Source organism: Triticum urartu, chromosome 5A (assembly GCF_056163025.1).
Source record: "Triticum urartu cultivar PI428250 chromosome 5A, HENAU_Tu73, whole genome shotgun sequence".
In the NCBI taxonomy this organism is placed as follows: Eukaryota; Viridiplantae; Streptophyta; class Magnoliopsida; order Poales; family Poaceae; genus Triticum; species Triticum urartu.
In genome coordinates, this window is record NC_141877.1 from 23,228,139 (window position 1) to 23,241,879 (window position 13,741).

General features: G+C 42.4%; 1 protein-coding gene across 1 annotated transcript; it reads left to right on the forward strand.

Moving 5' to 3' along the window:
* The first annotated feature begins 1,422 nt into the window (after positions 1 to 1,422).
* LOC147967635 (protein SINE1-like) lies at positions 1,423 to 5,804 on the forward strand. Its single transcript, XM_087522495.1, has 2 exons — positions 1,423 to 1,815; positions 3,706 to 5,804. Exons 1-2 carry the CDS (start codon positions 1,524 to 1,526, stop codon positions 4,770 to 4,772), a joined length of 1,359 nt encoding a protein of 452 aa, XP_087378621.1. The 5' UTR covers positions 1,423 to 1,523; the 3' UTR covers positions 4,773 to 5,804.
* The last annotated feature ends 7,937 nt before the right edge of the window (positions 5,805 to 13,741 follow it).

The window sequence follows — 13,741 nt, forward strand, 5'->3', positions numbered from 1 at the left end:
CTCCCCGCACCTCCTCCTCATCCTCCTTCGGTTCCAGAGGTAACCTCGCTTCCCTACGGATCTGTACCTGCTCAAGGAGGAAGAGACAGTGTTGGGTCGTGTAGTAGCGGCGGCGTGGGGCATGGCTAACGGGCTCGAGTGGCAGCGGAGGGAGGGAAGAGGCAGATGTGCTAGGGCTGGGGGCGCCAGCCGGCTTAAATAGCCGGCTACGACCTCGGGTGGCGAGCCGGAGCAGCGCCACGCGGCGATTACACCGTAGCGACGGTCGAGGCACCCGTTGGACCGTTGAGTTTCCCCACGAGTCCATGTGGGGCCACGCCGTCAGTCCAACGTGGCGGGAGTGCTCGGGCGCCCCCATATCCACCCCATGGGGCCGTCTGGGTCAAAAAATCGTGACCGAGGGAGTGACCGGGCGGCCCGCCCGGGCGTATGAGGCGGCTTTGAGAGGTCCGGTTGTAGATGCTCTTAGTTCACACTGGGGAACAATAAGTTTTGCATGGGCACCAACCCATGGGCCATGGTGAGATGTAGGACTTTTATGCCGAGGAGCTTCTGATTTTTCTGATTTGCCATTGTGTACATCACACTTATTTGTCTGATTTACCATCAATGAATTATTGCATTTTGGCATGTCTCCCACTTTTTGCAATGGCAGATTTTAGCTTCTCTTTATATCTGAAATTCCATGGCAAATTTGTGTAATGGAGGTTGTCCTTTTCTTTGTGCATTTGGTTACTGGAGGTTATGATATGTGCTACTAGTTTGGACTTAGATTTAGATTTAATGTTGTTGTGGGTAGACATTTAGTAGAAGCAATTTTGTTGAAAATGTTGGACAAGACTATTTTGAGTAGAAACATGATATTGAGTGGAACATGGCAAATTTGTAGGAAATGTTGGAACCCGAGAAGGAGGTGCTGGTGTCGATCTGAAGGTTTGCTCGACGAGGTAGAGTGCCACCATGGGGGAGGAGGCATATGGCGCCAGCGTGGGTAGACCTCTCCGCGTCCTCGATGTCAAAGCCGGACAACTAGTTGTCCTCCATAAGGCCCCAGACGCTCCACACGACCGCCAGCTTGACCTCCTCCGTCGTCGCCGTCGCGGGTGACTATGAAGATTCCGGCGCGGTCGCCCCGCTCCGCGTCCCTAGTGCCAAAGCCGAACAACCAGCTCTACTCCATAAGGCCCAGACGCTCTACGCCGATGCCACCCACGTCTACCCGCCTCGGCTACCGGCGCTCCCCAAATTTGATGCACGATGTTGAATGTTAAAAAAAAGTCACATTTAGGAGCGTTTCGATCCACGATGCTGAAGTTGTGCCCTCACACATAATCCCAACGCAGTTCAACCTTTACTCCCTATATATAACCTGCAAAAACCAAGAAAAAGGAACAAAAATAACCAACAGCCGTTGCTCCGGGGCTTCTCTTCCCGCTTCTCTTTTCATCCCCGCCCCGCTCCTCGCCGAGGAAAGAATCCAAGAACCTTCGCGGCTGCCGTCGCCGTCGCCGTCGCGGGAGACGATGACGGTGCCGGCGCGGGTGCACCTCCCCACGTCCCCAGCGCAGAAGCCGGCCAACCATCTCCCCTCCATAAGGCCCGGACGCTCCACGCCAGCGCCGGCGCGGCCGCCTCCGCCGTCGCCATCGCGGGTGACTATGACGGTTCCGACGCGGGCGCACCTCTCCGCGTCCCCCGCGCCGAATCCGTACAAGCAGCTGTCCTTCATGAGTCCCGGGCGCTCTACGCCACCGCCGGCGCCGCCGCGTCTCCCCGCGTCGGCAACACGCCCCGTCGCGACCGGCGCTTCCCAATGTAAGAACCTCGCCGCCTCGCCCCTCCTCCCCCTCCCCCAATCCCGCCCCCCGCACTAAATCAGTCACCTTAGTTCTTGATTTGGATGCTTTCTTGCATTGGCATGTACCTGTTCTTGAATTGTTGGTAATGGGGATTTCGAAATCATGTGGTGGCGAGTAGTACGAAGAACTGTAGAATTTGTCCCCTGTTCTGAATTATCGGCACTGATGGAGGGTGCCAAGGAGACCATGCTCTTCTTGTATTCTTGTTGTAAAAACCTTCGACTTGCATAGTATGAATCAGCATGTTGAAAGTAGGGGAATTTTGTGGAAGTACTAACAAATTGGGGATCTGCTAAAGATTAGTAAGTAGACCAGGGTCTTGTTGACCCTAAACCTTCATCTTGTATATGATGATTTTGTTTGCTGGTGAAGAGTACTAACAAATTTTCCCTGTTCCTCAACTGTTGGTACTGGAGATTTGGGGATCTGGTGGGAGAGTAGTATGGAGATCAGGGTCTTTTTTACCCCAAACCTTCTATCTGCATAGGTTGACTTGGTTTGATGGGGAGCTTCATGTTCAAAATTAGAGAAATTAGTCCTACTTGAGTTGTAGTGGAGTTAGTTTAATTTGTGTTGGCATGTCACTTTTCCGGGCCTATGTGGGATGCCACGCTGACCCCATACTTAGGTGTTATTCGAATTTTATGGGGTTTTAATAATATGCCAGAGATTTTTCTTCATGATCCCTTTGTACCATACCTTGGAAGTTCGTTTGGAAAAGCGAGAGAGCATTTATCAGTTTATAGCTCTACAGTGGCATTGACACAAGAGTTTAACGGGGTTTTAATAATAAGTTAGAGTTGATTTTTCATGTATAGGACGTTTCTCATTATCTCTTTGAACCTTACCTCGGAAGTTTGTTTAGAAAAAAGAAGCATCTTATCGGTTTATCGCTCTACATTTAAGCACAATGTCACAAAACATTTAAAACTGACAGGGGTCACTTAGTTATGCATTTCCTTATATGGCTTGTAGAATTTGTGCCCTGTTCTGTGTTGTGTATGCTTTTCGTGAAAAAGTGAGTAATGACAACTCAAGTGCAGATTGATTGGGATTTTATTCTGTTTCTTGAATATATCCAGTGCATTGAAATGGGTAGGAGTTTTAGACTAGGACACCATGCAGAGCTGAAAGGCTCTATAGGACAGTCTTTTGACCCCAAACAAGCTACTGATTTTTTTTCCTTTTGATAAAAACAAACCTTTTTGGAGGATGACCGCTGTCTTTTGACCCAAAACCTTAAGATTGATTTGCATAGGATGTTTCTCTTTGCTGGGCCACATGTTGAAAACTGGGAATCTTCTTCTTAGTAAGTAGTAGCAACTCGAGAATTTTACAAAGGAGTTACCACTCTATCAGTAGTAGTGTGCTGTAAATTTTCTGCTATAATTTATAGTGGCATTCACACTAGTGGTCTTTCAATATTATGAGGTTGTAACAATAAGTTAGGGATTTTTCTCTTCATGTATAGGATGTTTCTCATGATCTCTTTGAACCTGACACGGAAAGTTTGTTTAGAGAAAAAAAAGAGAGATTATCTTATTGGTTTATTACTCTACATTTCTGCTCAGAAACATTTAAAATAGACATGTAGGATTTTGTCTTAAGCTGTAGTTACTTGTGCATTTCCTTTTATGGTTTGTGGAATTTGTACTCTGTTCTGTGTTGTGCTTTTGGTGGGACCTGAGTTACGTCAAATCAAGTGAAGAATTTGTACTCTGTTCTGTGTTGTGCTTTTGATGTTTCTCATACTTATTGTTTACCTACTTGCGGATTTTCTTACATCTTAAATATGTAGCATCCTCTTGTACTCATGAATTTTCTTTCTTTTCTTAAATATGTCCAGCATATTCAGTGACTACGAGTTGTATGGCGAAGGATCCTGTGGAAAAACTAATTTATGAATTCAACAATCTGAGACTCTTCATGATTGATCCTGACAGAAGCGTGCTATCCAGGCTTCTTAATCAGCTCTGTGATCCGCGGAGTCTTTGCAGCTTACCAGTGGAAGATACCTTGCTGGTGTTTGAGACAGCTTCACAAGTTCATGGCCGCAACATTGTACCACATATCGGCCAGATCGTTTCAACCATCATCAGAATTATGTCTTCAGACACAGGGTCATTGCATGTTGATGGTTGCTCCAGGGTGATACGCGCACTATCCAGATATGGAATTGATCCACTGGGAACAGAAGAAGAGAAAAGTGGGATCATTAGCTCTCTCTGCAGTCCCCTTTCTGGTTGCTTGATGAGCACTAAGGAGAGTGTCTCTTCTGGTTCTGCTCTCTGCGTCACTGCACTTATCCAGTCCAACAATTGGAAGTTTGCATCTCATGAGTTAGTTAACAGCATCTGCTTAAAAGTGTCAGGGGCCTTAGAGGAGGTACACTGCCAGACCATTGCACACTTGGGCTTGGTGATTGCCCTGTCCAAACAGAAGCAGCTGAGATTTGGGCATTGGCAGCCATTGATCAAGTCAGGCTTGAGTATTTTGGATGAGAGCACTAAAGCTCGCAATTCTGAGCTGATCGTATCATCCATTGAAATGATACAGTCCATCATGAAGACTTTAGACCTGAGCATCATGTCTTACGAGCTCAGTAGCATTGCCGAAGCTATGGAGCCACTGCGGGGTGTTTGTGAGCCAGAAGTAAGAAATGCTGCTACTCAGCTAGCTCAGATTGCCACTGAGTTGTCCAATCAGATATCATCTTCTCCGTGTGCTGTTCCAAATACTCGCAAGAGAAGAAGGAATGATGTTGAGGAAATTACATCTGCATATCATGCGTTTTTTGTATGCAGCTCAGATAAGTCTGATTGGGTGTCGTTGCACGATTACGCGAAAGATAACCGGGCTTCATTGATAGACAAGCTCCATACACCTCGAAGCACCTCCAGACATGTCTCATAGACAACTAGCAATGATCTAAAGCTCATCACCAGGAAGTCATATCAACTGGTGGAAAATGTGCATGAGGCTGGACTGACCCTTCTTGGTCAGTTCAGCTCAAGGAACTTTGTGATCGACAAGTACAAAAATGTCAAGTTTACTGAGGCGACAGCCGAAGTGGTGAAGATGATTACAGAAGAAGGTGTGGAGATGAAGGAGGAGGACCGTCATGCATTCGTCTATATGATGAAGAGAGAAATCTTTGACAACAAACCACCACCAGTCGATATGTCAAAGTGGTTGTCTCTTGTTGAGGGCTGTGATGAGAGCATCTCAGAAATACTCAAATATCATATCAATCTGATGGACGAACACCAAAGTGCTTCTGCTTTCACGTCTATGTTTGACACATTACTGGACATGGAAGAGAATGACCATGGTTCTTATGAGGCTGTTATGACAGAGCTGAAGGGGGAACCGCTCTACTGTGATTGGCAGCAGATTGTGAACTATGACAAGGGCAACGGCTATCTGAATGAAACATTCAAATATAGCGTTGACAAAAAGGGTCTCACCTATGTAAACAGCCCGAAGGGTCTGCTAACAATGCTGCGAAACTCCAGGCAGCATTCAGCAAAGTTTAAAGAAGCGGAGTTTGCTCGCATTGTTGCCGAGGATTTTCCAAACCTTCTGTCGGACCTACAATTAGCCATGCATAGGCAGAGGAAACTATCAAAGATGAACCTGAGCTACTCAATGGGCTGATGTATAGGCGTCTGACAAACTCAAGAGTAATTGTGTATATTAGGAGCATATGAGAAAGGGCAGAAGCTGTAATCCTGTACGGCACTTGTTTTGCCAAGCTTTAGAGATGATGAAACTTGGTCTGACACTTGGAATTCTGGAGGCTGGAGCATCTGGTTTGTAGTCTTAGATTTCTAGCTGATCTGTGTACATAGGGCGATCTAGTATAAGGAAGTACATTGTGAAAGTAACAACTTGTAAAGAAAAATAATCATTGAAAGCCACATTCTTGGTTATGAGTGAAGTTTACCCGCCTTGTATTGATATACTACTTATACTCTTCTTTTCTGTTTATTCATTTGATTTGAGGTGGTTCAGGCAGGCAGCGGCATTGCTCTTGTCTTTTGTGCATCACATATGTCCTGCTTCCATTCAAATGTAAGCAGAAATTTGAGGTCCTGTTGTGGCCAGGAAAAATACAGAGAGCACCATCTTGTGTTGCATCCATCTGTGAGTACTAGTCTCTTTGAATAACCAGTGCTGGTTGCATGGATATCAATGTGTATTTGTGAAGTGGAATCTCACAGAATAACTAAATATTCTGTAGGCCTCAGATTCAGCTTTTGTGGCCAAGGCTTGAAGGTGCCAATTAAAATTGTGCTCCCAGTTTCTTACTATTACTTTAGCTGCATATAAGTGCTTCTTTGCCTGTTTCCATGTGCAATCCTTCAGGCAGTATGATGGCTCAATCTAGGGACTGAGATTTGTCCTGGTGCTTGTTTTAGTACTGAAATTGTCCATGTGCTTAATGATGATTATGATCAGCAAGAAAAATGTTGAGCAGCCAGATTCTCATCAGCAAGACAACAGATGGGTGCAACAGAAATAGAGTTTGCTCCCCATCTGAATTTTTTGTTTTGTTTTGTCTCACAATAATAATTATTAATGGAAGAAAAGTAGTAGGTTTTCAACTGGATTTAAACCAGCTGACAAGTGTGAATCGTCTGCTGAATTACTGGGTTTTTTCTAGAACATGTAACGGTTTTGATTTGTGTTGAAGTAGTACTAGTCACTTTTTTGTTTTGTTTTGTCTCACAATGATAATTATTAATGGAAGAAAAGTGATAGCTTTCAACTAGATTTAAACCATCTGACAAGTGTGAATCCGCTGCCGAATTACTGGTTTTTTTTTCTACAACATTCCAAATATGTGTCGTCGATGTTGATATGAGCAGCAACCAGGAGATTTTACCATCAACTCAGGCCACATCATCGTAACTAAGAGAACACTAGTTCATGGATTTTTATTTTTTTGGGTGTGTGCAGGAACAGGGATATTTATTGATGTAAGGTAATGTCTTTACAATCTGAATTGAGCAACTCAGCAATAAACAAAGGGGCCTGTAGCAGCTTGAGCAAGTTGGTGAGCTACTCTGTTTCCTCCCCTCTTCACAAAACCGAACCAAATCTCAGGAAGTTTAGCCACGATATCTCTAATATTCTGTTGTCGGATATTCAACAGTGTGTCTGAATAGTTCCTGAGAAAACCAACAGACTGTGTGATCAATTTTGGTTGATGTGATCACACTTTCAGTTCAGATGGAACTTAACGTTTACATACATTTTGATCAAAAAAAAGTTTACATATATGGCTAATAAGAGAAGATATAGTGATATTGTCAAGGCAAGGGCAGACACACTAAGAAAGAAAGAAAAAGAATCAGAAATAAACAAGCCTGCCCATGGTGTGTTATCTCCTTGTAAGTTGGTGTTTACTGTAAGATTAATAACTACCCATGGTCAATACACATCTCACATGACCAACTCACACGACTCTTTGTGTTGCAGCAACCAGGAGGTTTGCATCGTAACCAAGTGAATTCGCAGACTTGGTCATATTTCAATCATCATAATACTAAAAGGAGCATCAGACAGAACGATCTAGTCCTTCCTATACGGATGGAGGGGGCAGTTTCAAGATGAAGTGTCGGATAAGTTGGCTTGTTGTACTCTAGAACTCATGAGAGAACACAAGGAAAGGAAATTACAAACCATGCATTGCATGTTTCACCATCTGTATAACAAGTGTTGCGCTAGCAGATCGACGATGCAACTGGCCGACACTGGTGTTTCATTCGATGAGACAACTAGTGAGCAGTCCTCACCACAGAAGATGTACACTTACTCTTATGTGGTGTGTTCTCAGAGTCTCAATCTTGTAACAGAACAGAACAGAGGAGAACAGAATAGAGCAGAGTTTGCTGCTTCCCATTGTCTGTTTGGGTTGTCTCGCAGTAAGTAATACTTCCTCCGTCCGAAAATACTTGTCTTAGAAATGGATGTATCTAGACTTATTTTAGTTATAGATACATCCATTTTATCCATTTCTGGGACAAGTATTTCCGGACAGAGGGAGTACATAATAATTGAAAGGAGAATAGTACTACCACCACCGTAAGCTTTTCAGCTGAAATCCACTGCATGTCAGTGCTTGTTTGGCTGTTTCCTTGTGCAACCCTCCAGACAGAGTCTTCCTGGTGCTTCTTTTAGTACTGAAATCAAGTGTGTCGATGAACATTTGATTTTTCTTATTTGTTTGTTCTCTCTGATCTATCTATCTTCAATACACAATAGTTCCTTTGTTTCGCCTTTCGGTTTAACAAAACAAGTAGTATGGTCTTGTTTCTAGGATTGATGCTGCGGGATATCGAATTGTCTGTCATTGGTCAAAAGGAGTTGATAGATCTGTCTCGCCGCTATTCATTAGATCATGTGTCCGACCGAAAAGAACCACACTTTTCCATGTTCTGATTCCAAAAAAAAAACACAATTGAGTACATGTCAGGAATATGTGTCTTGGTTTGCACACATGAATTTCTAGTATTCTGCATTTAGCTGATCTGTTAACTGAATTTGAAGTCTCAGTCTTGGCCTCTTGGGTATTACTGCCTCTGTTCCTAAATATAACATGTTTTGACAGTTTATATTTGGGAACAGTGTGCATTGATTTAGACTGTCGAAAAAACCAGGTGTACCTTGGCTAAAGTAGCGAGACATGTATTTTGTTCTACAGAGCAAAAGTAGGTAGGATGTTTCAGAATTGACGTAATATACTCGGAGTCTTAAAACTTGCACGCGACAGTCATTTTGGTGCACGAACTTGTAAAATGCGTGATTGTGGTTATCAAACTTGCGCGAGCGTGCAAATACAGTCACATATCTTTTTTTAGGATCATACAATCACATATCCTGTACGCGGGCATATCCGATGCTTGCGTGGCACGGCAGCGTGTACAGGGCCCACTATCAGTGACACATGGCGCTCGGTGCGACGTGTTTTGCACAATACCCCTTCGCCTTCTTTATTTGCATAAAAAGTCAACCACTGGTGGGCCCCGCGTGTCAGTACAGAGCGAAAATTATAACCACTAAAAATTGTGATCGCCACATCTTGAACCAACGATCCAAGGCTAGCACAAAAGTGGGTCTAGCAACTCCAACGCACAATTTTTTTATGGGAATCATGGTCTCTTTATTGCATGATAATATATGGTACAATTGTAGTGTCATTCGGCTGCAGCAGCCAGTTATATCGACCATGAGCTAATGATACAACACTTTGACAAAATTGTGAGCCTCCATATTGGACATTCTGCATTCATGGATAATCCGGACCTCTTCGTACTCCTGACGATGGATGTTGATCTCATGTAGAATATGGCTGTAGATAGCTTTACTTCCTCCATTAATCTGTTTAACTACCACTTCCGCGTCGCAAGCAATAATAAGTCTTCGGAGGTTCAGATCGGCTGCGAGGGAAAGAGGCTCCAAACATGCCATTGCTTCAAGCGTTCCGGGGTCATCACAACTGTCAATGATGCGTGCGGACGAGCCAGGTTAAACTCCTTGGGCGTCTCAGCACACGTGTAACGCCTAATTGGTAACTGGGATAACTATGACTTAATGTTCAAGAACAGAGGCCCTCGGGGAGCAGAAATGGGCCGCTGTCTGTGCAACCTATTTTGCACCTGTTCATATTTTTTAGAAATTGGTAGAAAGTATTTAAATTGTAATCTTGGAAATAAAAGTAACTTTTAAATACTGTTCATATATTATTTTAAAATAATATTTATGAAATATTAAAAATGTTCATTTCTTAGAAATTCATGGGTTATTTGTATATATAAAAATATAATTAAAAGATGTTTGTATAATTGCACATGTTCGTATTTCTAGAAATTCATGGAGGATAATTTTTTTTCATGTACTATTTTAAAATATTTTTTAAGAATTATTAAAAACGTCATATAATTATAGTACAACTATTTCAGAATTAAAATTTATAAAATTTATTTTAACATCTACAATTTATAAAGTACAAATTTGTTGGAATAAATATCAACATCTACAATACTAAATCTATAAGGTATGAAAATTAATTTCATGATGCATCAAACAATATTGTTTTCATATTGTGAACCTTGATATTATTTTTTATAGGACACCGTTAACAGCCGAACGTTCGGTCTGGGGAGGCACCAGTCCGAACGATACGTTCGGCAGGGGAGTATCCATTGATCGAACGATTTCGTTCGGTGCGAACAACCCCTCAGCCCGAACGCCTGCCAGACAGGTCCAATAGCTTCCTGGGCCAAACAAAAAGGACCCCATATCTCCCGACCCCCCAGACCGAATGAGTCGTTCGTCACGGGGGAGTTGATTGATCGAACATGTGTGTGCTCAGCCCGAACACCATCACTTTAGGCCTTTTTTTGCGTTGAAATAAAAGGAAAATAAAACCCAGTTTTCCCAAAAACTATTTTGACTAAGAAAGCCCACTTTTGGGTGTGAATAATAGAGGTCAGATTTGCCATACTCTAAAAAAATTGAAATGGTCTAAAAATAATTTTGTCGTCATAGATAGAAAATAAAGAACAAGATGCTACTAAAAAAAATCACTATGGGTTGAAACCAAAATTTTTTCCATAATCTTTGTAAGCAAAATTTGCCATGGTGAAAAAGAGATCTTTATGTGCAAATGGCAAAAAAGAAAAAAAAATCATGGCAATGTTGCATCTCTACCATGATGGCAAGAAATGTGGATTAAAAAATTGTATGCTATTTTTACTATATAATTAAAGAGACAAAAAATGTGGATGAAAAATTGCCATCATGTGGCGCAGAAAAAAATTCACAATCTTTTGTTTAGTAGTAATTGCCATGTTTTGTAAAGTAAATGTACCATAGTCAATAGAAGAAAAAATTGCCATGAACGGTGGAAGAGGCAAAATTTGCCGTGGATGTAAAGTATTTTTGCCATTGCAAAACTAAAAGTCAAACTTGCCATGCTCCAGAGAACTAAATGTGTCATGAGTGAAAAAAAGGTAAATTTGTCATGTATGTCACATAAAAATTGTCGTGGAACAAAAGGCTAAATTTTCCATGTTAATAAAGGTAAATTAGCCATGGAAAAATAGAAAGTAAAACTTGCCATGACAATAAAAGTTAAATATTGCCATGGGGATTTAGGTAGAATTGTCATGTTAATAAGGGTCAATTTACCATCGACAAATAAAAAAAGTAAAACTTGCCATGGCAATAAAAGTTAAATATTGCCATGAGGATTTAGGTAAATTTACTATATTAATGAAGGTATATTAGCCATGGCAAATAAATAGCAAAACTTGCCATGGCAATAAAAGTTCAATATTGCCATGAGGATTTAGGTAAATTTACTATGTTAATAAAAACTCAAAATAAACAGTAAAACTTGCCATGACAATAAAAACTAAATATTGCCATGGGGACTTTGGTAAATTTGCCATGTTAATAAAAGGTAAATTTGCCATGGCAAATAAATAGTAAAACTTGCCATGGCAATAAAATATTAAAAATTCCATGGGGGATGTAGGTAAATTCGCTATGTTAATGATGGTGAAATAATTAGTAAAACTTGCCATGGCAATATTTTCCTTTTTGTGTTGTTTTGGACAATTTAAGGAATTACCGCAACAATTTAAAACAATCAAAAGTTGCCATGGCAAGAAAGAAATGAATTTACCATGATCCGAGAACTAAAATTGCCATGATTCGATAACTAAATTTGCCATCTTCAAGGAAGCAAATTTGCTATGATGCGTAAACTAAATTTGCCATCATCAATTTAACTAATTTTTTATGCTTACATGGCAAGAAGATAAGATTAGTTGCCATCGTAGAGTAAAATTGCGCCATGATCCAAATATCGAAAGTTGCCATGGCAAGAAAGCAATGAATTTTACATGATCCGAGAACTAAATTTGCCATGATTCGATAACTATATTTGCCATCTTCCAGGAAAATTTAAGAAAAATTATACAGTGAGACAGCAAATTTAAGAAAAAAGGTATAGTACAGTACATGTTTAGTCCTGAAAATGTTCTCTCTAAACGAAAAGCAAGCTTTGATTACTCCATATCCCTTTTCAGTTTAATTATCTATGAAGTTGTTCAACGAAGATGACCACAAACTCTAAAAATACCTTTCCCCACTACAGAAATTCAGCGCACATAGCCGATCAAATCTAGCTGCGAATCATTTATTTTCTTCTCAAAAACTCATAGCCTATCACCACTACAACAAAATCTATGGACATACAAAATGACATTCCGTCCTGGAAGACTAGTATGCATCTCTGTTTTGTTGAAATCAGAAAAAACAAATGATTTTCAGTCAGTAGAGTGGTAACGAAAAAACACAGAAAAAGTTGTTCTACGGAATCAATAACTCCTAGAAGCACTTGTTCTATTGGTTTCATTTGACACATTCAAAACAAAATGGCCTAGTTCACCTTTGCCCAGCCGATTCACTTTTGATGTATGCATCGCTAGAACAGAAAAAATCATAGAAATGGAACAATTCTGGGGCTGGGCATTACCAAGCAAAGCTCTGGCTAGGACACCGGCGCTGATCTCCAAGCACTCCAGCGGGAGCGGGGCAGCTCGCGTTCGTGACCACGTCGGGGAGCACAAATGCCTGGGGTGGTCCGATGTAAGGACCGCTGGAGCTCCTCGGCGCCGCCGCCTGCCTCGTCTCCGTCTCGCAACGATCTCCGGCGAGGACAGAGCAGCCCGCCCCATCTCCGCCGTGTGTCGTCCCGTGGCTGGTCCGGTGGCGCTCCTCCGCGCAGACGCCGGCCTCGTCTCCGCCGCAACTCCGGCTAGGACAGAGTCCCGAGCAGGCGGACCGGCAGGGCGAGGAAGGTCGCAGCGTCCCCGGCCAAACTTGGAGGGATGGCGCTGGCTGCGCCTCGGCGCCGACGAGGAGCCTCACGCCGAGCGGCACCCCTCTTCCTATCTGATCGATATCTCAGTCGGCCCACCTCGTCGCCGGCGTATGGCCGCCTTCTCCGTGCCCCGCGGAGAAGTTTTGCTTGGGTGTGGGCTGCGAGGCGAGAGGAGTGGATAAGGTAGTGCGCACGTGGGTGGGGGGGATGGAAACGTTCAGGGGCGGCGCCTGCTTTTCCGAACGAAAAAAAAGATGACGTGTCTGGCCTGACATGCTTTAAGATCTGTGTTGTCATCTAACGGTCAGAAGGGCGTTCGGGGCGAGATGCTAAAAAACGGCACGTTCGGGACTTATTGATTCCGTTTTTATAAACTTAGTCAAAGTTGACAAAGTTTGACTTTGATCAAATCTTATATGCAGACTAAAACAAAACGGAGGGAGTACGACTTCGAGTGTGGGTTTGGCTGAACCATGGATCCGCACAATATTTCCGCTTGAGGAGGCATTGTAAGAGCATCTCCAATAGCTTGTCTATATGGATGTCTATACTCGTTTTCCACGACGTGAGCTTAAAACAGGCGTCCAACAACTTGTCTATATGATCGTTCAAATATACACATCCTCTAAATTGGCCTCGACAATGTCCATGCCTGGACAATGTGAAGGCGTTGTCTAAACTCAGCTGCAGTCATGATTTCTTCCTCTCCCTAGCGATGGCCCACCTGTCATGCTCTCTGTATATAGACATTCTGATGCAAAACTGGATGTGTATATGAGGATATCTTTTTAGACCATTGTCTATATGAATATATAGACATCCAAATATACACATGCTATTGGAGATGCTCTAAGTGCATGTGGTTCGCAAGATTCATAAGATTTAGTTTGAGCCCTGTTCAAATATTTTGACCATGAAAAATCTAAAAAAACAAATATATTATCCTGCTTTATTTCTCCTCACAAAATAAAAAGATCTGGGT